We start from the raw sequence: 22,942 nt of genomic DNA, 5'->3' as shown, positions 1-22,942 counted from the left end.
CCTTGTTTCCGACTTCATTCTTCATTCTCGCCGGACCTGCGCTGCTCTTACATTCCTCGGTTGACATTCCCCGCAACGGTCTTGGCAATCTTTCCCAAATGAGTTTTCAGGAAGTCGCTCGATCAGTTGTTCGTGTGCTGGCCCCTACACTCTTTAGAACCCGTAGCATTGATTCAATGGCTCTTCCAACCTCCCTCAGGCATACGTCGTGTTCTTCTTGTTGATTCGTGATCTGAACAGTCAACCAGCCGACGCAGGTAGGAAGCAAGCCCCACCACCTCACTGCCTGCGGCAAGACGCAGTTTGACGAACATGCCCTCGATCCGGGCCTCTGGTAGCTCGTACTAGCAACAACTTTAATCTAGTTAATGTTAGCGCAAAGATAGCCGCGAGCGGAAAAACGCATGGCATGATGCGCATTATTTCGGGCAGTGATCATGATCATTCATTGGACGGAGCCGAGAGCGGAAAGAGGATGTCTCAGGACTGGCAAGTTCATTGGTCGTGCAGGAATGTCAACTTCCATCGTCAGATGAGCGCCGAGAGCCGGAGACGCCAGCCGCAAACAGAGGTGTAGAAGTAAACAGAGGCTGCTTTTGATGCGATGATATGTGGCAAAATGGAAGCATGGTCAACAAATCTTCAAAATCACTCATTCCAATGTTGCGGATCTTAAATAGCGGGGTTTGCCCGCGGAAGCCAAGGACTCTGTTGCTCCATCGTCGTAAGGATTCCTTGACCAAAGATCAAAGATGAAGTGGACTGCTTCCCTCACAATTGCGCTTGCCGCGTTGCGGCAGGTTGCTGCTACGAACTCAACATCATGCACCCCGAGGCTAATCAGCTACTGGATCAACGCCAACGCCTCCATCTCAACGGTCGAGTCGGTCGATGCGGGCAACGGCTTCTCCGAGGAGGGCAACGTCGCCTTCCCGGGTAATGTCACGAACTTGCCCAGTCTCTGCGCCGTGAGCTTCATCGCAAAGACATCGGAAGGAAATGAGTACAAGTTTGCCATGTTCCTGCCAGACGAGTGGAACAACAAGATCCTTACTGTTGGGAACGATGGCTTTTCGGGAGGCGTCAACGCTCCGGCCATGGCCGTCGGCGTCAAGTACGGCTTCGTCACACTTGGAACCGATGCCGGTCACAACTCTACCCAGAGCAACCTCACCTGGGCGCTGAACAACAATGGAGCCAAGCTCGACTACGGACACAGGGCGTTGCACAACTCTCTCGCACTGGCTCAGAGAGTTGTTGAGAAGTACTACGGTCTGGCTCCTACTGCGTCTTACTTCTCCGGCACGTCAGACGGCGGTCGACAGGGTCTCAAGGCTGCTGAGATGTACCCTCGTGACTACTCGGCGCTCTTGATCGGTGCCCCGGCTTGGTGGCAGAGCCATTTGCAAAGCTGGAGGATCGCGATTGGCATCACCAATCTGCCCACCGATAATGCGAAGCATATCCCAGCCGAGAAGTTCACCGTGATTGGCGATGCCGTTAGAAAGCAGTGCGATGCAGCGGACGGAGTCGAGGACAGCATCGTCAGCGACCCCGCCAACTGCACTATCAACTATGACCTCTTCACCTGCGGTAAAGATGGTGTGGACGCGACAGCTTGTCTGTCCGCTGAGCAAGTCACCGTCGCTCAGGCGCTGTACGCTGACTACAAGGTCAACGACGAAACTGTCTTCCCTGGCGTCAGCCCCTCCTCCGAGTACGGATGGGGTTCGCTGCTGGGTGGCGGTAACGGTTCTGAGCCGAACGAGGTGGCCGTCGGCTACATGAAGTATTTCCTCTTCAATGACGCGGAGTGGGCGTGGTCAAGCTACAACGAGACTGTCCCCGCGTACGCCAACGAAACAAACCCCGGTGAACTAGACGTCAACACCTTCAACCTGACCAAGTTCTCCAGCCTCGGCGGCAAGATCATCATGTACCACGGCCTGTCAGATGCTGATGTTCCAGCCAAGGCATCGCAGGTCTACTACGACAAGGTTGTTGCGCAGTCCGGCGGCGACGTCGAGGCCGTTCGCGCTTGGTTCCGTCTCATCTTCCTCCCAGGACTGGAGCACAAGACCACAACCGTCGACGCGCCTTGGTACATCGCTGGACCTGGACAGGCAGAACAGCTGCTCGGCGGTGGCAACTACTCGGTGCCAGGCTATTCCGACGCGACACACGATGCGCTTCTTGCGCTCCAGCAGTGGGTTGACGGCGGTGCCGCGCCGGACTCGCTCATCGCAACAACGTGGAAGAACGCGACTGATCCGACTACTGAGGTCCTAAGACAGAGGCCGGTTTGCCCGTACCCGTCAATCCAAAAGTTCACCAGCGGTGGTGATCAGTCGAAGGCTGAGAGTTTCACGTGCTCAACTTAGAGTAACAGTGAGTTGATGGCATTGAGTCAACAAGAATGGTCAAAAAGACAGCGGCAGGCAATTGTAGCCAGCCGGAAGCGGCGTTAGGAGCTAGAGTACTGCATAATAGCAATAATGTTTAATATGATACAAAATGGAGGAAATACTCCAGTTAATGCATTTAGTGGTTAACTGAATAAGCCGACGTATCCGCACCACGTGACCCCGCGCCAGTTTGCTGACAATGCAACCAGACAGATCCGACGCGTCGCCACTTTGCAACTATCAATGCCATGCGAGTGGAGGGGCATCATCAATCCTCACGCATGTGACGTGAAACTATCAGGACCGGCAATATACTCCACCAACACACACGGCATTGACTAAGGAGACATGCATTTCCCGATCGTTGCTCCGGCATCTCCATACGCTTCTCTTAAAACGTTGTCCATCATTTCACGATGACGGCATCGGCGACAGGCCCGCCGTCCCTCGACGAGGTGCCAGAAGATGCCCATGGGGATTCGGAGCATGACACACTCAAATACTCCCTCCTGGGTCCATCTCTTACAAAAGCTGGGCAGGATGCTGTCGATCAGACCAAGGTATGTCTCCAGCCTGCCCTATGGCGGGGTGCCAATCTCCCTAACAGTGGCCTACCAGGTATCCGATATCATCTACAATGCCTCGAAAGGATCAAAATTCTTCAATCGTGAAGAAGAACGCGACAAAACCTTGACAAAAAAGATTGAACAGATCCTCGAAAAGAAACGCCACCTCGAGAAGCAAGACCTCAGTCGAGAACTTCGCCTCGCTGACCAGCTCATCACACAGTTGGAGATGTCCCGAGACCTGACTCAATACATCGTGCATGTCGACTGCGATGCGTTTTATGCTGCCGTTGAACTCCTAGACCGGCCCGAACTCAAAGATATCCCCTTCGCTGTTGGTGGCGGTGTTCTGACAACGTGTAATTACGTTGCGCGAAAGTATGGATGTCGGAGCGGGATGGCTGGGTTTGTCGCCAAGAAGCTATGTCCCGAATTGGTCCTGCTCAAGCTCAACTTTGAAAAGTACACTGCAAAGGCACACGAGGTCCGCGAGATCCTAGTCGAATACGACCCTCGATTCGAGAGTGCAAGTATTGACGAGGCGTACTTGAATATTACGGAATACTGCACGAATAAGGGAATCGAGCCGGCCGAAGCCGTGGAGCAGATGCGGCGAGAGGTCCACGAGAGAACCAAGATCACAGTGTCAGCGGGTATCGCAGCAAATGCGAAGCTTGCCAAGATCTGTTCAAACATGAACAAGCCAAACGGCCAGTTTGTTCTGCCAAATGATCGAGGCGAAATCTTGCGTTTCATGGCGAAGCTTCCCCCCAGAAAAGTCAATGGTGTTGGTCGTGTGCTTGAGCGGCAATTGGCCGAAATTGGTATCAAGACTTGCGCAGACATCTATCCTTATCGCCAATTCCTCCGACCGCTTTTTGGCGACAAGGCGTACGAATTCCTGATCAATGTCTATCTTGGCCTGGGGCGCACCAAAATTCAGCCGGCAGAGGAGTACGAGAGGAAGAGTGTCGGTACCGAGAGCACTTTCAAAGATATGTCTGATCCTCAGCTATTCAGAGAAAAGCTGAAGTGGACTGCGGAGGAGCTGGAGAAGGATATGAAGAGGGCAGAAGTCAAGGGTCGCACGCTGGTTCTCAAGGTGAAGCTTCACACGTACGAGGTCTTTACGCGACAAATCGTCTTACCAAGAGCAATATGTCTGGCTGGCGACCTTTATCATTTCTCCGTTCCCATCTTGGCGAAGTTGGAGGAGGAAATGCCGGGGATGATGCTGCGCCTAATGGGCCTACGATGCACCCACCTTGTCAGCACGAAGAAGCCAGATACGATGGCATTCTTTGGTTTCAGATCACGAAGACCTGATGCCCTGGCATCACCCGAGAAGGCTCCCAGGCTTGTGCACTCTGGACCCAGCGGTGAACTTGACGATGACGGCTGGGAGCGGTGGCCTGAAGAATCACTTCTGGGGCTTGACAATCATGAGGATTTCCGAGCGGTTGACATCGAGAGCGATGGTACGAACATCGACAGCGACCCAAGCCCAGCTAGGAGACACGGCAAGGAGATTCTACCCAATCCTGTGCGGGAATACGCACCCGTCAACGATGAGATGTGGGATTGCCCAATTTGCAATCGCCCACAAGCGCCGGATGAACGGCAGTTCAACGAGCACATCGACCTCTGCCTCTCAAGACAGACCATTCGCGAAGCCATGCACGAGGACATGCCCCCTGCGCCGCTCTCGAGGTCGACGACGCCGGACGTAAAAAAGGTCAAGGTCGGTGGAGAAAAGAAACGCGGCAGACCACCCGCGAGACCGCCGAGTGACGACCCGCGGCAGAAGAAGCTTTGTTTTGGATGAGCTGTGATGACAACCCGCACTAGATGATACCCGTAATATTACATGATCTCAATAGCTTTGCCGGGCGTGGAGAGGCCTAGTCAGCCCACCGTGCCTTTGTCTGCCACGAGTCAAACTCGGTACCCCGGACGGCGACTCACTTCTTCCTCCTGGGCAGTTCTGTTACTCACACTATCCGCCTTGATCACATACTGGCATCCTTGAACACGACAATTGCAGAAAAGTTCTCAAGTTGAGGTGGCAAAAGCCGGCGAACATTTCGCTCCGGGGACCTGCAGGTTCATGTCCGCGCTAGCTAGCGCGCGATGGGGACGCCACGGCTCCTTTAGCCTTCAGCGCTTGGGGCCTTCGTGATCCAATAAAGCAAGGCATCGAGAGACGTCCTATGAAACTTTCCAACCCATGCGTTGGATTCCTCACAGATCGACAGGAGTGATCTCGCTTTCCAGATAGATCCACTGTCTTTCTGTGCGCCTCTTCGCGGATAAGCATTCAAGATCCGTGATATTTTTCTCCGTGCGTCTATCGTGCACCACAGTTCTTTCTTTGAACGCATGAGGTTTACGTAGGTCCGAAGGCATGCCGTTGCAATTTAATCAACCGGGCCAGAAAACGGCGCAACGCCGCGCCCTCTCACGATGGCTCACTTGCAGGATCCTTCTCTCAACTGGGTTATCATGGCGCCAACGTTGCAAGCAAGTGATTAGTGACGCCTAACCAAAAAGCAACATGACGTTGGAACTTTGGGCTGGCTGTTGTAAGGGAGAGTGATCCAGAGCCACGTGTGGAGGTTCGCGGATAGGATTCAGAGCAGCCACCTGTATCAGAATAGATGATTTCCTCCCTTTTTCTGGATTGGTCGGCCGATGGCTCTCACTTGCACGGTATCAGAAATCAGAAACAGAAGCTTCTATGTTGGCTGTGAGTCTCATGAAGTCTCCCTGCGCTCGTTCCTCGACAGAGTCAGCACACATCGTGAGATTCGGACCATGGGCCAGACTTCACGCAGCTGGCCAGGGCCCTAACACTCATCACACCAATTCGTGTCTGCAGTCACTGTCTCATTCTCGTTCAGCAGTGACAAACTCGAGATCAAGAGAACCGTGCGCCGGCGTTATCTCAGATAAAGCAATGTTTTTCTCTTGACAGGTCCGATTCAGCGACTCATGGATCCTCACACTATCCAAGGCTCTACGGTAATGATCCGCTTAGAGATCTGCGATGACGCTTCGTCTTACGGATCTTACGCTGGTCAACGGACTGTCTACTGGCTGAATCGCTAGGCGACATGGGCCCCAAGAAAAAACCGCGACGACGGCCAAACAGAACGTTACCCATCATGGCTCAGCTCTACGAGAGTCCGGCTCCTAATTAGCGTCCGGAAGAGAGACGTCCCTTGACACTAGCGCTAGCGACCTGCTTTTGCATATGCAACCGACGATCCACACTGGAGGCCATCGTCTAAAACCGCGACTATTGCTTGCACCCTCCCACTCCTACTGAGGGCGGCGCCTGTGAGGGGATGCAGCCGCGCTCCCTTGCGTTGCAGTTTCACTTCAACGGCCCCCAGCTCGGGGCCATGAAGGCTGGCCATTTCCTTTCAGAACAGCAACTGACAGGACTCGGCGTTCAACTCGTCTTCAAATCCTCCCTGCGTTGAAAAGACTTTCGAGATGTGATCGACATCGAGGGCCAGCGCTATCGTTGACGTAAACAGGGATCTGCACGACGGTGCGCCGGCCTCACCACCGCGTTTGGCTTACCTCGAAAAAGCACGATGGGTTCGCCCAAAGTCTTCTAGAGTGATTTCTGGCTGGTGAATCACGGGTGACTGGGAAAGCACTTTCGCATTCCTCGAGGAACCTTGTTTTCCAGCCCCATCTGCATTCCAGCATATAACCAAGACCATCCTCGGATTTTAACCATGGAGAATATCTAGATAGCTCTATTCCCTACGCTCCTTTTCTGCTCGCCAGACGGCAGCTTCGCACATCACTATCAGATATTGAGTCAACGAGACAGAGATCAGTCATTATGGAGTCAAGTGCAGAGGCCACGCCTACACCAACTGCCGCAGCAGCGGCGCCTTCGCTCAATACTGCGCCAGTTGCGGTCTTCTGGCTTGCCTGGGGTGGGTTTTGGACAGTGCTTTTGCTCTGTGGTATGGCATTTCTCTTTGTCAACCGCAAAATGCCTTTTCTGAGGATCCGCGGTCTGGCTTTGTCGTTTGGCGCTGTCACTATGCTCCACCTCTACTGGCTTTCGGTGCAGATCGGGCTTGCCATCGGCCAGTTCGTTCCCGATGGCGCCGAGTTTTGGGTGATGGGCCTCTACCTCCCCTTCGGCATTGCTCTTTTCCACGCTTCCAACAGCCGGTTCCTCCACATCGCCAAGGCGCAGCGGAAATATGCAGATAAGCCGCTCACACAGTCCAACTCACAGTTGGACACCGGCAACGGGCCGGACAAGACCCTGACGGGGAAGTTCCGGAAGCTCGATTACACCACCAAGATGCTAGCCGTTGTGTGCACGGGCATGCTTGTGCAAGTGAGTTGATGCAGGGTCAGATGGCGGGGCATGTTTGACAGTTGACACTTGATGGCTGACGTGCTTCATCATCAGCTTCTCCTAACAGTGGTCATGTATCTGGTCTCGCGCAAATATCACCCGTCGTTTGGTATCCCCGGCACTGAAGTGACTGGAACTCCAGCGCAGCAAAAAGTCGAGATGGGTAGGGGCTGGGAATGGTGGCCTTCTGTATTTTGGCAATTCCTCTGGGCTTGGCTGGTCGCACCTGTGATTCTCTGGAAATCACGTGGAATCCAGGACACTCAAGGGTGGCGCCTGCAGACCATTGCATGTTCTATCGCAAGGTGAGTTGAAATCCAGGTTAGCGCTTTGTCGCTTCTCCGTGACAAACACCCCGAGCCAACACTAACGAGTTCAGCCTTCACGCTACCCCTATGTGGCTTGTCGCCTTGTACGTCCCAGCGATGGCGCCCGTCAATGCCTACTTCATCCCCCCGCAGTGGTAAGTTATATGAAGCAACGCATGGACACGTTCTTCCTCCCGAGCTCGATGTTGACTTACTCCTAGGATCTGCCTCTCCATCACCTTCATTGAAATCTTTGCGATCTTCATTCCCTGCTGGCAAGTCGTCAAGCATAAGACTCTCAGACAGGAAACGCTTGAGTCCATCGCTGTTTGGGAAGCCAAGAACAAGTCACGCGCCGGGAGAGACTCTGTCATCACCGGATCGACCAAAGTCGGAAGCCAAGCTTCCATCAGTTGGAAATCACTTGCGCAGCTCGAAAAGGACACCAGCCAAGCAGAAAGTGTCTACACGATGGGCGCCCTCGAGTACGTCTTGGACAAGAACCCCGAGCCCCTCCGCAAGTTCTCTGCCCTCAGAGACTTCTCCGGCGAGAACATTGCATTCCTGTCAGCCGTTGCCGAATGGAAGTCATCAATCCCTCAGAGCCCCGGATCATCACATCGATCGGCCGAGATCTCACGGGAACGTTTCAACCGGGCCCTGCGCATCTACACCGAGTTCATCAGCCCTTACCACGCCGAGTTCCAGATCAACATCGCATCACAGGACTTGAAGCGGTTAGAAGGCGTCTTCGAAGGCGCAGCTAGAATATTATACGGCGACCGAACGGAGCGCTTCAGCGATCCTGTGGTACCATTTGAGGATAACAGCTGGGGTGGACCTGAGTCAACAGCGGGTGGCTCTGAGATGAGCTGCGTATCACGAGATGGCAGCGGAGACCCCATTGCGGACCGGGTGCAGTACTGGGGCGAGATTCCCGAGGCTTTCAACGCTGCTGTCTTCGACGACGCGGAGTCGAGCATCAAGTACCTCGTCCTCACCAACACGTGGCCCAAGTTCGTCAAGGAGAGGAGGTACTCACTAGACTCTGAGGACTCTGGGGAGACGGTTGAGACATTTCAATCATCGTCAACGCTGTCGTCACGGGTTAAGAAGTACTTCCGCACCATGAAGGTCGTGGTATGATTTTGGAAGACACGAAGCAGGACACGGCATTGGTTGTTTTCACTTTCCTTTTTCCTGCGATGATATCCCCAGTCTGCATGAGTTTCCCATACCAATTTGTAATTTACTATTACCATAAAAGCCAACATCAATGCCAAAGTCACTGCTATGCACCTCATTCTCCCATCGCAAGATGCATGCAGCGTGTTGTAGAATCTGAGACACAATCGACATCCATCCACGTGTGCTCTCTATCTCCGTAACCTTACAGCTATGGAGTTCCAATGATCAAGCCAAACTCCGTGGAACCACACCTCCAGCGCCTCTGTCCTCTCCTTTGCGGTGGCCTACTCGTGCACAGCCATGTGGCGAACGTTTAGATCCGAGATCGCCACGCCACGGGCCGGGGCACAAACAAAGGCGGAGCGGGCGTTGGAGGCAGTCGACTTCGGCATGTCGTGGACACGAGGACAGGATCAATTATGATCTTGTCGCTGCGGGAGATGCCGCTGTGGAAGGAGAAGGAAGAATCATGGTAGAAAGCTTTAAGCTCTCAAGATCGGAGGCGCCAAGGTTAATGGATGGCGGAAGACGTTTACGTATTGGTGTCTATCGGTGTCGCCTTTCCCGCGTGTATCTTCGCTAAGCTGACTGGCTTCAGACTTGACTTTAGACTCAGATCAAGGTTTGCATCGTCGCCCATGTCTCACCCCAAATGCCAAAGGCGCGGACTTTTCCTTCGATGATTCTTGAGCTATGGCTTTTCTTCTATAGCAATGTCTATAGAGGTACCTCTGCAATTGAAGGCTTATCTTTGCGTGCGTATCGTCATACTTGCGATTCCGCTTCCGGATGTTCGGAGTCTGTGAGACTGTAACACCAACTCAAAAAGTCTCGGTCTAACCGTGTGTAACTGTAACCATGATTCATGGATTCCAAGGATTCTTTTCCAAGATTTTGGTAACGTTCCCAGATTGGAAGACATGGGGAGTCTTCAGGGTTTGGCTTCCCAAGTGATGATGAATATCGGGTGGATGGATGTTACCGACGGCCCGCCGGGCGGCTGTCGTCCACAATCCCGTACCGGCCGAGAGTGTGCTCAACCTGCATCATGACCGCTCGGGATGATTACATATCCCACCAGCTTATGCGTCATGTTTAAGTTTCAAGGTTGTCTAAGAGAATGGTTGTAGGTCTGTGGATGAAAATGGTTTGAGGCGATGGTAGAAACGAGTCGGGTTTGTTCAATGTAAAGTAGGTATCCTTTCTTTCGGCGACGAATTGATAGACCTTTAGGTAGAAACAGCTGCGCAAGCTCACCGTAATTGTACTGATTAACCATAGATCAATCCATGTTGACTCTTAGAAATGCAGTTTATGAATCTTTAAATACCCTAGATGGAATTCAGTCGTTTGCTACTAACTCAGAGTTCCAGTCTACGGTGATTGGATCGGTTTTTAGTACACATCTTCAGCGCATCACAACATCAGAGACACACGCGACGATCCAGGGTCTTCGTACCCCGTACAGATAGTCCAATCGCCAGGAAGAGAAACACCATGACAAGGAGAAAACGCCCAAAAGGGAATCTCGCATGACACTCGAAACGTCCCCCTCGTGCCCCTCCCGGCCGTCGTCGCCAGCACCGGAGGCCGGTGAGGCCACGAGTGGATACCCCGCCAGCGCCGAGACCGAATCGGGTGCCGCGGCGACCGCTGTGCCGCTGTTCTACAGTGCTAGTGCTCACTCCCGTCCCTGTTCTTCAGCAGGGAAGGCGGCGCCAAGAGCATCAACTTTCATCCGAAGCTTACCTCCAATGGATGGCAGACTCCACGCGGCCTCATGCACGTCAACTTTGGAGATACAAAACTGTCGCGATTCGACGTTGTTGAAGCAGTCCGTTGTGCCGCTGAGTCGTTATCTCATTCTGAGAATCTCATCCGCACAACTTGGACCAGACTGCCTATCCCAAAAGCATCTTGATAATCAAGGCCATGGCGGGACTCGTCGTATATGCGGCCATTGTCGCTACTATCGCCATCTCCATTCGTCTCTTCTACCTTCGACTCTTACCTAGGCCGATCGCTGGTGGACCGCCGTTCAACCTCGATTCTGCTAAGCGAATCCTGGGAGATGCACCGTACTTCATCGAACTCGACAACGCGGGGGAATACTGGCTCAAGTTCTTCACGCAGCTGCTCTCCAAGCACAACACCCCCATTGCTCAATTATTCCCTGGACCTCTCGATAGGACGCACATCGTCATTGCAGATTACCGTGAGGCCCGCGACTTGATGTCGAAGCGGAGCAAAGATCTCGGCCGTGGAGTTAGCAACAACATCACCTGGAATAGTGTGATTCCTGGGCACTTCATCGCCATGGAAGATTCGCATCCTTCTTTCAAGGACACCAAGTTCCTGACTAAAGATCTCATGACACCAAGCTTCTTACATGGGGTACGATAGCGCTCGTAACTAAGAACCTTGAATTTGTGGTGTGTAGTGCTGACAGAATGCAGGTATCGGCACCAGCATCACATAAAATGGTTCACAAATTCATAGAGCTCTGGAAAACCAAAGCCGCCATCGCTCATGGACGGCCTTTTGAAGCCGACGGCGATCTCGAGGCTTTTACCTACGACATCATGAACGCTGCTGCTTTTGGCACCTCTGTGGAAGATAGCTACACACATGAGAGACTCTTGCTGCTTCCCTCACCAAATGGATCCGAATCGCCCAAGTCTGACGTCTCACAACTTGCAGAGTTCCCGAAACCCTTTCCACCACCGCTTCTATTCGCCCTAAATACTCTGAACGAAAGAATCAACGGTGCCTTCCGCGCACTCATCCCCAAGCTCTTCTTTCTCTACGACAACAATCGACCGACTATCCGCCGGGCATTTGGCTTGAAGAAAAGCATTCTCCAGTCTCATATTGACCGCGCCGTCGAGAAATTGTCCTGCAGTGATTGCTCAAAGGAGGAGTTCGCCTCGGCAGTGGACTACATCGTCTCGCGTGAAATTTCAGCAGCCAAAGCCGCAGACCGAGAGCCAGTCTTTGACTCGGCAAGGATACACGACATGATTTGGGGCTACCTCGTTGGCGGCCAGGATTCTACACACAGCACGCTCTGCTTCACGGTCAAATACCTGGGTATCCATCAGGACATTCAGTCCAAGTTGCGAGAAGCGCTGCGGCTGGCATACCCAGATGCAGCTTCAGAGAAGCGACAGCCTACAATTGACGAGATCACCAAGACTCACGTACACTACCTCGACGCATTCATCGAAGAGACTCTGCGTCTGAGCAGTCCCGCTGGAGCCATCATGAAGGAGACGCTCGTAGACATGGACATATTTGGGTACCGCATACCCAAGGGAACGCCTCTCGTCCTTCTCTTGGCGGGGCCAACGGTCTCAGAAGCAGGTGCCAAAATCGACGAGGCGAAGCGGAGTGAAACATCACAAAAGGTCGCCAACGAGGGCGTCGGAGATTGGGCGCTGACCGAATATCCTCCCGAAGAACTTCACCCAGAACGCTGGTTGGAGCCCGACGAGAAGGGCGAAATAGTGTTCAACAACAAAGCTGGCCCGTTTATGAGTTTTAGTTACGGCCCTCGGGGATGCTGGGGTAAAAGACTGGCGTACATGGAGTTGAAACTGATCATTACGCTGTTGATTTGGAACCTGGAGTTTATGGGGTTGCCTGCTGAGTTGGAGGATGATGCACTCCTTGAAGGAATATTCACCAAGCCGAAGTCGTGTCTTGTAAAGTTGAGGAGTTGAGCACTAGAATGTCGAGAGCGACTCTAGAGGGAACCGAAGAGGTCACTGACCAAATGCTAATCACCAAAGGGGAGAGTCGGCTCAATTAGGCTGGAGGATCAAGTTATATAGGCTCAACTGCAGCATCCCTCTACTCATTCATGCGCTGTGAAAATACACCCTTTACTACTGTTGTTGTTTGCGTTCGACATCTCAACTGGCTGGGCCCTGTTGTTCTCCCAACCTAACGCAACAGCATATACGTAGTCCAAATGATGCGATTCGATCACTGAATATAAGTTTATCAACGCTGCCTATAAGACTGGCTACATGCAATCAGGTCGCTCCCGTCCAAACGCCATCCCAGGTTCCCGTCTCCGGTATGACCTCATTCTGTTTAAAGATGATTTCCCGCTCGCAAGTAAATGTATGCTTCTGCCAGTGCTTTCCAAACTCAGCAAACAAATGAACTCACAATCGTTCACCTTCGTAATCTTTCCAAGCTACATAAAGTCTTCCTGTTCACCATGCAGCGCGAATTCATCAACTTGCTGGGCCTGCCTACCCAGTGCCTTGGATGTTGGGCAATTTTAATACAGCAATGTAGTAATCACATTCCTCCGCCGACAATCCGTGAATGAACTCCATAACCGTCGGATGCACGTCGATCGCCCCTGCTCCTTCAGAGTGTTCGACTTGTTGAGTTTGCGAAGCTGGATTGTTCCTCTGATCTGCCAAGTAGATTTCGTCGTCGATGAATGACGTCGAGGAGTTTTCTCCTTCGGGATCCAGTAAGAATGTCATGGCGTTTCGTATGCTCCTGTTGAGAATAGCCTTGTTTGCGTCACTAATGTCCGCTAGGTAATTCAAATGATGTTCGTCAGTCACGAAGATTGACGTAGTTACCTGCTCGGGTGGAAGACCACAGGATTGAGCGAGGAATTGCAAACTTACTCTGCATCCCGAAACCGGGACGATCGTTTCCAAACTGCGAACGCCATAGGCTGGAAATGCATGTGATGCGGTGATTCCTGTGCTGATCCTCTGGTCGAGGTCGACTTTGATCGAGCATGCTGATGATGGCGACAAAATGATCCCAGCCCTCAATAGTAAGTCGATAGGTTGGATGCTCTTCCAAAAGTGGGGTTGTCGCTTTGGACTGGTAAGGTTTTAATCCTCTGGACCTGGCATTATGTCGGCTGCCGATGGCTCCTGTGCGGCGTTGTTCAGCGGCCTCCTCGCGGGCAATAAGGTGTTGATCGTTGATGTGGACGTGACATTGCCAGTTGTGCTGTCTGTTAACCACTGTCAGCTACTCGTACATAAGTAGCTACCTATTTCAATAACTTGAGGCAAAGTAGAACAATCCCATACTTTAGATCGCAAGCGCGCGTGAATATACGTCGACAATTCTTGGGGGCCGTGGTACCGTACATCAAAACCACCACGCAGATCAAGAAGTCCGCCTGCTCGTTGTCTTGAGTTGTTGCATTAGTATTAGAGACAGAAGTGGTGGCAGTTGTGAGAGTTGTGAGAGTCTGTTGGCCGGCGCTAACCGAATCCCTCTGCGATTGCGCCGTGGACGGCGCTGTGGACGTGCTGGGGCCGACGACATGACCGGCGATACCGCCGGTGGTGGGAGACTCCTCGATTCCCCTGCGTCCGGAAGGCGGGGTTTGAGTCGAAGACTGGCTCGGGGCGAGGACATTCGTCTGATTCAGCGCCTCCTGAACTCGGGATCGTCGAACGTCTGATCTTTCGAAAGGGATGAAGTTGTCTCCGCGGGGGATTAACTGCGAACAGTAGCATTAGCATCGGTGCTTCATGGAGTGGCGGACATGCTTCGCATGCTCTTCCCTGAAAGGATGGAGCAACCTTGCATTGAGAGCATCCGATCCCATGGGATGGGGCCGAGATGAGATGAGCGGGAGTGCCGCAAACTTCAGCGACGGTGTGGAGAAACATGGGATGATGGGCAGGGAAAGCTTGTGTTGCGAGCGGCCCAGATGCATGTAGGAAGGCATCTGAAAGGCATCCGACAACTTACCGGGTCTCTGCTGCCTTGCCCATTGTCTTCGGCAGACATGTTGGCAGCTCAGAGTCAACTTTGCGAGGTTCGTGATGTGGTTCGCCAGGAGGTTTCGATCTTTGGGTATATAATGAAAGGATGAATTCGGTTTCGACTTTGGATGGCGGCGCGGGAAGAGAGAAATCTTAGGCTGAGTTGCCAGCGTCCCTCCAGCACAACGGTGCTTTGGAGGTGGTGCGGGGGACGTTATCAGCCCGTTGGGTGGTGGCTTGACGTTCCTTGGCAGTACTTTTTTCTCCACGAACATTTCATCGGTAAGAATCCAGTCAAGGCACGGATATCTCCACGAGATTTCCCCTGCGCAAGCTGCTCTACTCCAGAGCTAGCTGCCCCGTACCGGAGCAGCGCCTGTACCGGAGGGTGTTCTGTACCTTGCATAAGGTAGGTATGGCACCCTTGAGCCGCTGTCACCATTGGTCGTGGACAAATTGTTGGTTGGGGCTAGTTAAGGCGACCTTATCCCCATTCTTCGTGAAGAAATCCAAGTTGGGGCTAATTAGTGAGCAGAGGATGTTGCCCGACGTCATTGGCAAAGCTCCATGATGCGGTTTTCGCACCGCCTCTTTACAACCACAACAACTCGAAGCCTTTGCAAAACACCTCGACTTCGGAGGTACTCTCTACTCTGATCAAGCTTCGGGCACGAGGAAACCGAGTACGTACGTACGTATAGCTTGATCGTGTTCAGGGGCTCCGACATAGGGTACGGTACAGCACCACAATCCCGGCGGTGTCCGGCTCTCTAGCGTACACTACTCCGATGCAAGCCGTTACAAAGCCGACTAGAGAGTCGCGAATTCAACAACGCGCGGCGGCGCAAGAATTGTCACCAGCACACCGTGGACTCACCGATTCCGGATCTTGGCTGTTGTTTGTCATTCAATAGTAACAAGAGGCTCAGCACCGTATTTCCCGACTTCGCAACACCATCTTCAGCAAAGTCCATTAGTGTGATGGCTCTTGCTCACGTGCAACACCGCCTTTGGTCCTCTAGCGTAAGTTGTTGGCGCTCGCAGTGGACATACGGTCCTAGGAACACTTGTTGGCGTAGCTCGAGACACAACATGTGCTGGACTTGATGCGCGCCTTCGCGCTCTCGCAATTTTTCTACACAATTTGATCCCATCGTGACGTATCACACAGTTACAAATCATGTCATCCTCGGTATCGGTGTCATGTGGTGGTTTCCTGCCCAGAATCACGGACTTATTCGTGTTGTCAAGACTCGTTGTCCTCGATTCTGTAGATACGCTCACGAACCCGCTACTGTGGACTTTTCCACACATCTACGTAGATGTCGTAATGATATCCTCGGTAAGTCTGCTCCAACTGCCGGTTGACGCATTATTATAAAGTCTCTGATGCCACTCCTGGAGGGCTTTAATGGAACAAACAGACTACACACCAGACTATACACCAGAATAACACACCAGACCACACCATAAATACAGCCTACTTTGCTCGTCAAGAACCACCAAATATCTCAAATCATGGCAACAAAATCCTGCCTCCTCCTCACCAAATCCTCCATTTCTACACGCCCTGGTGGCACCATCTTGGCAGCGGCCAGCTACGAAGATCCGCAAGGGCTCGTGGAAGCTATCGAAGGCACATTTGAGGCGAACACCAGCAAAGCCAAACACTTCCTCAAGACCAACGTATTGTGTCTCAAGCCGACTGTATCGATCGCCACACTTCGCTCGGTAAGCTCTTGCTTGTCCCCATAAGAGTCTATTACCTTCACAAATACTAATAACCAGCAGATCGAAGTTCCCGACCTCACAGCACTGCCCCCCCTCAAGGCCTTGATCCGACACTCCGCTCTCGACGAAGCCTTTACTGAGGCGGTAAACAAGCCCCAGTCGATGGATCAGGGGTTTTACACACACCTGTTTGATCTCTATGATGATGTCTTTGTGGACATCGACCAGCGCGAGGATCGCATCGTTCTACCCCGCCACGCGCTGCTCATTGAATACAAGATGTCCCTCAAAGCCAAGAAAGTCATTGGAGGGCTGGCTTCGGTGATTGGAGGCCTGATTGTCATTGTAGTCAGAGCTGGGGAGGGGTCCCTCAACTGAAGGTCGTTTGTACATCGCAGAGTTTACCATCATGGACACAGCACATCCCGCCTCCCCGCCTCCCCGCCTCCCGCCTCTACCCATTTTCTTATTCTCCTTTCTCTCCTTTCAAATCACAGCACCAGTACATGTAACACCAGAACGGCATACCCTACTTTTCTTCCTGTTTCATTTCGTTCTCATTACATGTAGTCTAAGGTACAATTAGATAGCAGAAGCAACCCAGTTCCTCCAAACCTTTCAACCGCTTTCCTCCAATTGCCAGGCGAGGGCAGTCTTCTTCGCCCGGGGCACATACTCTATCAAACGAGTGCCCCGACCGTCTTGAACAACCACTTTGTAGGTCTTCTGGATATCATCAATGCAATCACTGGCTCGAGACACGCTCACAATCTGAGCTCCTTCCCACAATCCTGCCTTATCCGCAGTTGAGCCCGGAATAAGCCCCGTGACAACGCGAGAGTTCGTGCTTCGTTTATCAAACCCGAATTCCATGATAGGAAGCTGAGCTGCCGTCAGTGTCTTGGATGGCTCGCCCAAGAAAAGGCCATCAAAGTTCATGACCGCCCTTCCCCGGAGCATGTCTTGGTAATGCTCCTCGATTGGGAACTCGTCGCCCACAAGAGACGTCTTTAGGGCGGCAAGCCAATCACGGGCGCCCACAGCCTCTCCTTGCTTGTGCCTTGTTGTCAAGTCGAGAATGATGGAGTCGAGGGGCCCTGCCGTGGTAAAGTCGTACGAGCGGGTGTGTCGGCGCAGATAGAGATCCATGAAAAGGAGGTACGCGAAGCCGCGCTTGTAGGAAATCCACTCTGCGTACCAGTCGTTGAACATGGCCGCGGCCGCATCGCGTATGTCCATGTTAATGCGAGGGCTGGTGAAGTAGCCTTGGAGATGATCATTAATGGTGCTGGTCAAGAAGTCTTTCCCACGGAAGCCGAGGCGATAGGGCAGATATGACGAATACAACTCTGCAAGTCCTGCGTAGTGTCAGTTCCTAGGTTCCAGACGATGGGCTGCATATTAGAGATCAGTACCTTCTTCAAACCAGTCGTTCTCATTTGCCTCGCCTGTCTCAATCGTTGCAAAGCTGTGCACCATTTCATGCGTAAACAATTGAATGAGGCGGTCATCTTCGACGTCGCTACTCCTGTCATCGTATTCCAGCATATAACTTGCATCGAAGCCGGTACCACCAAAGCCGACGATGGATTTCCGCATAAACATGCGATACGTTCCAGCAGACGACCCAAAGAACTCCGCCATCTTCGGGAACAGGGCGGTGTTGTATCCCTTGACCCGGTCGAGGTTTGGCGGAAGGTCACCGAACCAGTAACACGCAGATGACGACGCTCCGGAAGAGCTCTGAACGGGCCCGACCATGAACATGGTGTTCCGAACGACTTCGGAGCGATCGACGCGGACCATGGGCTTGGTACCCTCCCCGTAGCTCCACACGCATCGCGTAGAGGCCGGCGCGTTGGCCGGGATATTCCACTTGACTAGGACGGTGAAGAGCTGATCATTGATGAGCTGCGGCAGAAACCACATGCCGGCGCCGTGCAGGCCGCCCTGGTCGCGGCGGAGGTCGATGCGGGCGCCGAGCGGGGTCTTGATGTCTACTTTCCGGGGGAAGACATCGAAGCGGAGAAGGATGTCGCCCCGGGGTTCTCTGGTAAAGGACCAGTGCTGTTTCTTGTCCCGGCCCTCTGAAGGGAGGTCGTGGAATTGGAGCTCTAGGGGGCCGGCATCGTCTGTCACGTTGATGTCCTTTTCTTGATACGGATGCCCGGGAACATTGCCGTAGAAGGTGTTGAAGACAAACACGGGCTCGTGCGCCTTTGTGACTGGCAACTGCAGCCGGAGGAGCACCGATAAGCTGCTCGCGCCGTCGGCGTCGAAGCGCGGCGTGAGCTCTAAGGAGTACAGGGGGTGCGGCGGGAGTTGCATCGCGGCTCTGATAAGTGAGTGAATGGATCAATGAACTGGATCTTGACGTTGATGTAAGCTTTGAAGCTTGTGACAGCGTTATATGCGCCAAGCCTTTTGACCGAAGAGTCAACGGTTGCGTATTTCCTCGTAATTGAGTTCGCCCTTAAACGTTGACGTTGACGCGGCGCAACTCAAATAAGAAGGTGAGGTGTTAGCCTGCGGGGGCTACGGGAAAACGGCAGAAGGAGGCGCGCGGAATCCACGTAGGCTTCGGTTTCGCTGAAGAACTCACCTTTGCCCAAATTGATCCTCTTCCATCACACCAACTCACACATCAGAACTCGCTGAGAGGTGGATGAGTGAACGAGCCCGGGAAGCAGTCAGTCTGAAATCTATGCATGAGACTCAACTGGGAAAGCTGATCTTAGTCTCCAGTCGCGTCTCATGCTGGGGCGTCCAACCTTGAGAAAGCTCTCCAGAGCCTAAGTCAGTTAATGGGTCTCGGCAGCCTGCCAATTCCAACCATTCCAACTCAAGTGTCAGGGCAGCGCACATGGCTGGCAATTTCGATGGGCGTCTTGGTTCAGGGCATATCCCAGTCCGCAAATACCTAATGCACCACGGCGCTAGGCCCGAGGTTCAGTCTAGCACACATCTCCACCGCAATGAGAGGATTACCTTGGAGTTTAATCATGCCGGCTCTGACAGATCTTAGCCAGCTTGAGACCCGCGTTGAGGATCGTGTCTTTGCTCGCTCGTCCCTTTAACATTACGTAGTAAGATCTGATACCCCAAAATGTCTCTTGGCCCCTGCTGTGGCTTAGCTGCATTCTCTTAGCCAAGATTGAAGGTTTCGAAGGCTGTCGTGTGATGGCCGCGATAACGCAACCACAGACATTTCCTCGAGTGTCTCGTAGTTACTTTACGTTATGTTCCTCTCTTCGTCGGTCCGAAGAACTGCATATCGTGGGGCGGGATGCAGCAGGCTCTCCGTCGTCCTCCATTTGAGGTTCAGGTGCATTCGAGGACGAGAAACCCTGTTGGTCCTCAGGATTATACAGTGGAGTCCCCTGAAGGAGCGGGAAGATCCTCCCCCGATCGGTTGACATTCCCTCCGCATCAAGTTGGGATTCCGGCTTGTTCAGATATTAAAATCAGGCTGAGGAGCGATACATAGTTATCTTGCATCGCATCCTTGTGCTGACGTGAGATTTTAGCACCCGATATGCAGTATTGAACTGGCTGATAAATACAGAGACAATTCATACCAAGGTAACCACATCCACCTTGCATCCATCGAAGGCTCTGTTCTCCGGCCTGCGAGAATCACTGCCTAACGAGCACTTCATCATAGGCTGTTTGAGCTACAGCCTCTTGCACACAGCATCAGCATGTCTGAAGAAAAGATCGCAGGTTCTGTGCGATAAATATCACGGGTCTTGCAACATCTAGTTGCTCTTTCATTCCTTTTCTATCCCTTACCGTCATAGAGGCACCACATACCTTTCGACAGCCTCCTACCAACAAGCGATCAAGGCAGCCGCCTCATGCCCACCCCTTACTTCGACGATGGACATAACACGACGATCTGTCGCTCCAAACGATAGGAATCATCCTGAGACTATTTCAGCTCAGGGTTCGTCTCCAAGCACCGTCGACGTGTGGTCTATCGCTTCCGCCTATGGTCTCTCTAGCGAAACCAGTTACGACCCCGGGTTCGGCAATCGAGAGAATCCGCGATCTCAACTCCACGATCGTTCGACATCAACTCCGGCAACTTATTCAAAACACCAACGTAACGAAGTCTGGGGCTCAGACAATGATGGATCAGATGTTGCCTATCCGCTCATCGATATTCTGCGAGACCATAAGACCCATGCCGACATAAAGCCGACTTCTACAACCTTCGATAGATGGTCGGACAGCGTAGAGGCGTTGAAAGGAGGCGTACCAGAGCCTTCAATACGTAGAGCGCTATGGACGCCTCCTTGGCTTCGGACGACCTCTTTACTCGGATTTGCCTTTCTGTTCACTGCCCTCTGGATTGCACTAGTGGTTCTAGTCCGATACGACATCGCAAACTCGGGTTTCATGATCACGGCAACATCAAGCAGGTTTTCCTGGACCTACGGCCCTACCGCTATTTTCGTGGCCATCACGGGCCTCTGGAGGCAAGTCGACTACCATAGCAAGATGCATCAGCCATGGCAGCAAATGGCCAGAGGCCCAAGCCCGGGACCCAAGAGTCTCCTGCTAGATTACGTCTCTCCGATCCTATCGACGGGGCTGGTCAGGTCATTCCGAAACGGACACTGGATAGCAGCAGCCACGATGACAGGTTCCGCTGTCCTCAAATTAGCTACTCTGTTATCCACGACGCTAATGGTACCCGTAGCCATCAAGATGTCGGGGCCGCTTCCGATACAAGTGAACTCAGCTTTTGACGGGTCGGCTTTCTGGCAAACCACAAATTGGTCTTTGAATAATAGAACAGACAGAACCATTCTCTCTGGAAATGTCACATACTCGAGCTATTCGTTTAGTAACATTTCTGCAGTCTCTGCAGTAAAGTATTTGCAGGTGCTCCAAGGGCAAATATCAGAACCTGTTGGAACGCAAGAGGGAATTGTCTTTCAAGACGCGTCCGTTACTGAAACACCAGGAATCAGCGATATCGAGCATGTCTCCGCCAACGTTGACTCTATCGTTCCACACGTGATCTGCGAAGAACCGGACATCACCGTTTTCGATAAGATAGATGGCAACATCACCGAATTCAGTGGGGCCTTGGAAGTACAGATACCTTCTTGTGGAAACACAAGGATTCTTCTTAGCACTTGTGCCGATGGCAGCGAGAGTTGCCTTGGGACTTTAACGACGTACAATATTTATAGGGCGTACTGCTCCGACAAGGGAAGATCCGATGGGTCTCAAGTCGATCTTCGCCTACTCCTCATAGCGAGTAACATCACACAACGGACCAAGCCTGGAACCGAATATTACAGTTTCGACTACACAACATCGATGGCCAATATCACAGCAGTATCCTGCAAAGTCGCATATACCATGGGAAAGAGCATTCTTACTATGGGCACCAACAAGAACGAGACCCTGATTCACCCTAAAGAGCCACTCGACGCCGATAAACAACTCGACGAATTGACCGACCAACAGCTGTCTGAGTTGCTGCACTCTGTTCTCGTCGCCGCCGACTCAACTATGGATGGACCACGCAGAGACATTGGCAACTCCGCTCGAAAGTACACTTCGGGTAATGATACAGGAGGTTCTGCCGCCATGTTTGAACTTATGAGCCATACATCACAAGACCTTCCAGCTGGATATTACAAGTTCTTCGAAATCGACACCATGATTGCATCCGCAACCTCTGTCATCACTCAGCTTGCTGTAAACTTTCTCAAAGAATCCTTCATGACCGAATCCCATGGGACAGCTTCTGCTGAAGGGACATACACCCAAGAGAGACTTCGATTCCGACCGCTCTCTCTGTGGATCATGGTGGTCAGCCTGATGATGCTAGGCCTACTCGCACTGGGTATCATCTTTCAATTTACCCCTTCCGTCTCTCAGGATCCTAGTTTGCTTGCTTCGAATGCTGCAATTCTCGCTCGAAGTCCGTCTATCGATACCATCTTGGCCCCTCTTGGAGCATGTAGAACTAGCCAGGTATCATACGAGCTATCCGGACACAGATTCTCTACAGACTTTGATGGCTCGAAATTCCGAATACAAGCCCGCGAGATACTTCTAGCTGACGAGAGTTTCATACGAAAGCCGAAACAGAAACAGCGCAGCTGGATTCCCATGACAGCGCGGTTGTATTTTGTGATAGCTACCTTCACGCTGCCACTTGTCACTATCATCGCGCTCGAAGTCGCGTATCGTCAATCCATCAAGAGCAATGGGTTTACAGTTCAGGACATGTTCTGGGCGCTTTACGGAACACAATATAGCTCAGCCCTCATCGTGTTGGCCATCGCCAGTATTTTCAACAGCCTTGACTTCACTATCACCACATTTTCAATCTTCAGTGTCATGAGGGCTCGGGCTATAAGTCAACATACCCACTTCCTGGCACCCCCCTGTTTCTGGCACCCACAAAAACGCGAAAATCCACCACAACCCAATGCCCACCCCCAACCTCCTTTTATCACAACATTTTCAATTCGCGTCCAAATGGGCTCATCTTTTGCACATGTCTTCTTCTATATATAATGCCTCAATATACCGAAGATCAGCTTCGTCAGGCTCTCGAGGA

General features: G+C 52.4%; 9 protein-coding genes across 9 annotated transcripts; 7 read left to right on the top strand and 2 right to left on the bottom strand.

Moving 5' to 3' along the window:
- Positions 1-752: 752 nt before the first annotated feature.
- Positions 753-2,381, top strand: CTAM01_15930 (feruloyl esterase B; the record flags this gene model as incomplete). The annotated part of the gene is made up of 1 exon (XM_060531923.1): positions 753-2,381. The coding sequence occupies one exon, from the start codon at positions 753-755 to the stop codon at positions 2,379-2,381; it is 1,629 nt and encodes a 542-aa protein (XP_060373494.1).
- A 440-nt stretch (positions 2,382-2,821) lies between these two features.
- On the top strand, positions 2,822-4,796 carry CTAM01_15929 (impB/mucB/samB family protein; the record flags this gene model as incomplete). The annotated part of the gene is made up of 2 exons (XM_060531922.1): positions 2,822-2,965; positions 3,024-4,796. 2 exons carry the CDS (start codon positions 2,822-2,824, stop codon positions 4,794-4,796), a joined length of 1,917 nt encoding a protein of 638 aa, XP_060373493.1.
- A 2,034-nt stretch (positions 4,797-6,830) lies between these two features.
- Positions 6,831-8,818, top strand: CTAM01_15928 (uncharacterized protein; the record flags this gene model as incomplete). Its single annotated transcript, XM_060531921.1, has 4 exons — positions 6,831-7,343; positions 7,419-7,669; positions 7,744-7,827; positions 7,894-8,818. The coding sequence occupies 4 exons, from the start codon at positions 6,831-6,833 to the stop codon at positions 8,816-8,818; spliced, it is 1,773 nt and encodes a 590-aa protein (XP_060373492.1).
- Positions 8,819-10,792: 1,974 nt separating this feature from the next.
- Positions 10,793-12,582, top strand: CTAM01_15927 (cytochrome P450; the record flags this gene model as incomplete). Its single annotated transcript, XM_060531920.1, has 2 exons — positions 10,793-11,254; positions 11,317-12,582. The coding sequence occupies 2 exons, from the start codon at positions 10,793-10,795 to the stop codon at positions 12,580-12,582; spliced, it is 1,728 nt and encodes a 575-aa protein (XP_060373491.1).
- A 540-nt stretch (positions 12,583-13,122) lies between these two features.
- CTAM01_15926 (uncharacterized protein) lies at positions 13,123-14,647 on the bottom strand (the record flags this gene model as incomplete). Its single annotated transcript, XM_060531919.1, has 4 exons — positions 13,123-13,418; positions 13,516-13,856; positions 13,936-14,354; positions 14,609-14,647. 4 exons carry the CDS (start codon positions 14,645-14,647, stop codon positions 13,123-13,125), a joined length of 1,095 nt encoding a protein of 364 aa, XP_060373490.1.
- A 103-nt stretch (positions 14,648-14,750) lies between these two features.
- CTAM01_15925 (uncharacterized protein) lies at positions 14,751-15,323 on the top strand (the record flags this gene model as incomplete). Its single annotated transcript, XM_060531918.1, has 2 exons — positions 14,751-15,031; positions 15,158-15,323. 2 exons carry the CDS (start codon positions 14,751-14,753, stop codon positions 15,321-15,323), a joined length of 447 nt encoding a protein of 148 aa, XP_060373489.1.
- Positions 15,324-16,140: 817 nt separating this feature from the next.
- Positions 16,141-16,731, top strand: CTAM01_15924 (metalloprotease 1; the record flags this gene model as incomplete). The annotated part of the gene is made up of 2 exons (XM_060531917.1): positions 16,141-16,353; positions 16,414-16,731. 2 exons carry the CDS (start codon positions 16,141-16,143, stop codon positions 16,729-16,731), a joined length of 531 nt encoding a protein of 176 aa, XP_060373488.1.
- A 240-nt stretch (positions 16,732-16,971) lies between these two features.
- CTAM01_15923 (uncharacterized protein) lies at positions 16,972-18,681 on the bottom strand (the record flags this gene model as incomplete). The annotated part of the gene is made up of 2 exons (XM_060531916.1): positions 16,972-17,711; positions 17,769-18,681. The coding sequence occupies 2 exons, from the start codon at positions 18,679-18,681 to the stop codon at positions 16,972-16,974; spliced, it is 1,653 nt and encodes a 550-aa protein (XP_060373487.1).
- A 1,551-nt stretch (positions 18,682-20,232) lies between these two features.
- Positions 20,233-22,899, top strand: CTAM01_15922 (uncharacterized protein; the record flags this gene model as incomplete). The annotated part of the gene is made up of 1 exon (XM_060531915.1): positions 20,233-22,899. One exon carries the CDS (start codon positions 20,233-20,235, stop codon positions 22,897-22,899), a length of 2,667 nt encoding a protein of 888 aa, XP_060373486.1.
- Positions 22,900-22,942: the final 43 nt, after the last annotated feature.

Source organism: Colletotrichum tamarilloi, assembly GCF_030869305.1.
Source record: "Colletotrichum tamarilloi strain Tom-12 chromosome Unknown Scaffold_186.1, whole genome shotgun sequence".
NCBI lineage: Eukaryota > Fungi > Ascomycota > Sordariomycetes > Glomerellales > Glomerellaceae > Colletotrichum > Colletotrichum tamarilloi.
The sequence above is the reverse complement of the archived record's forward strand: the minus strand, read 5'-3'. Positions and strand labels throughout refer to the sequence as shown.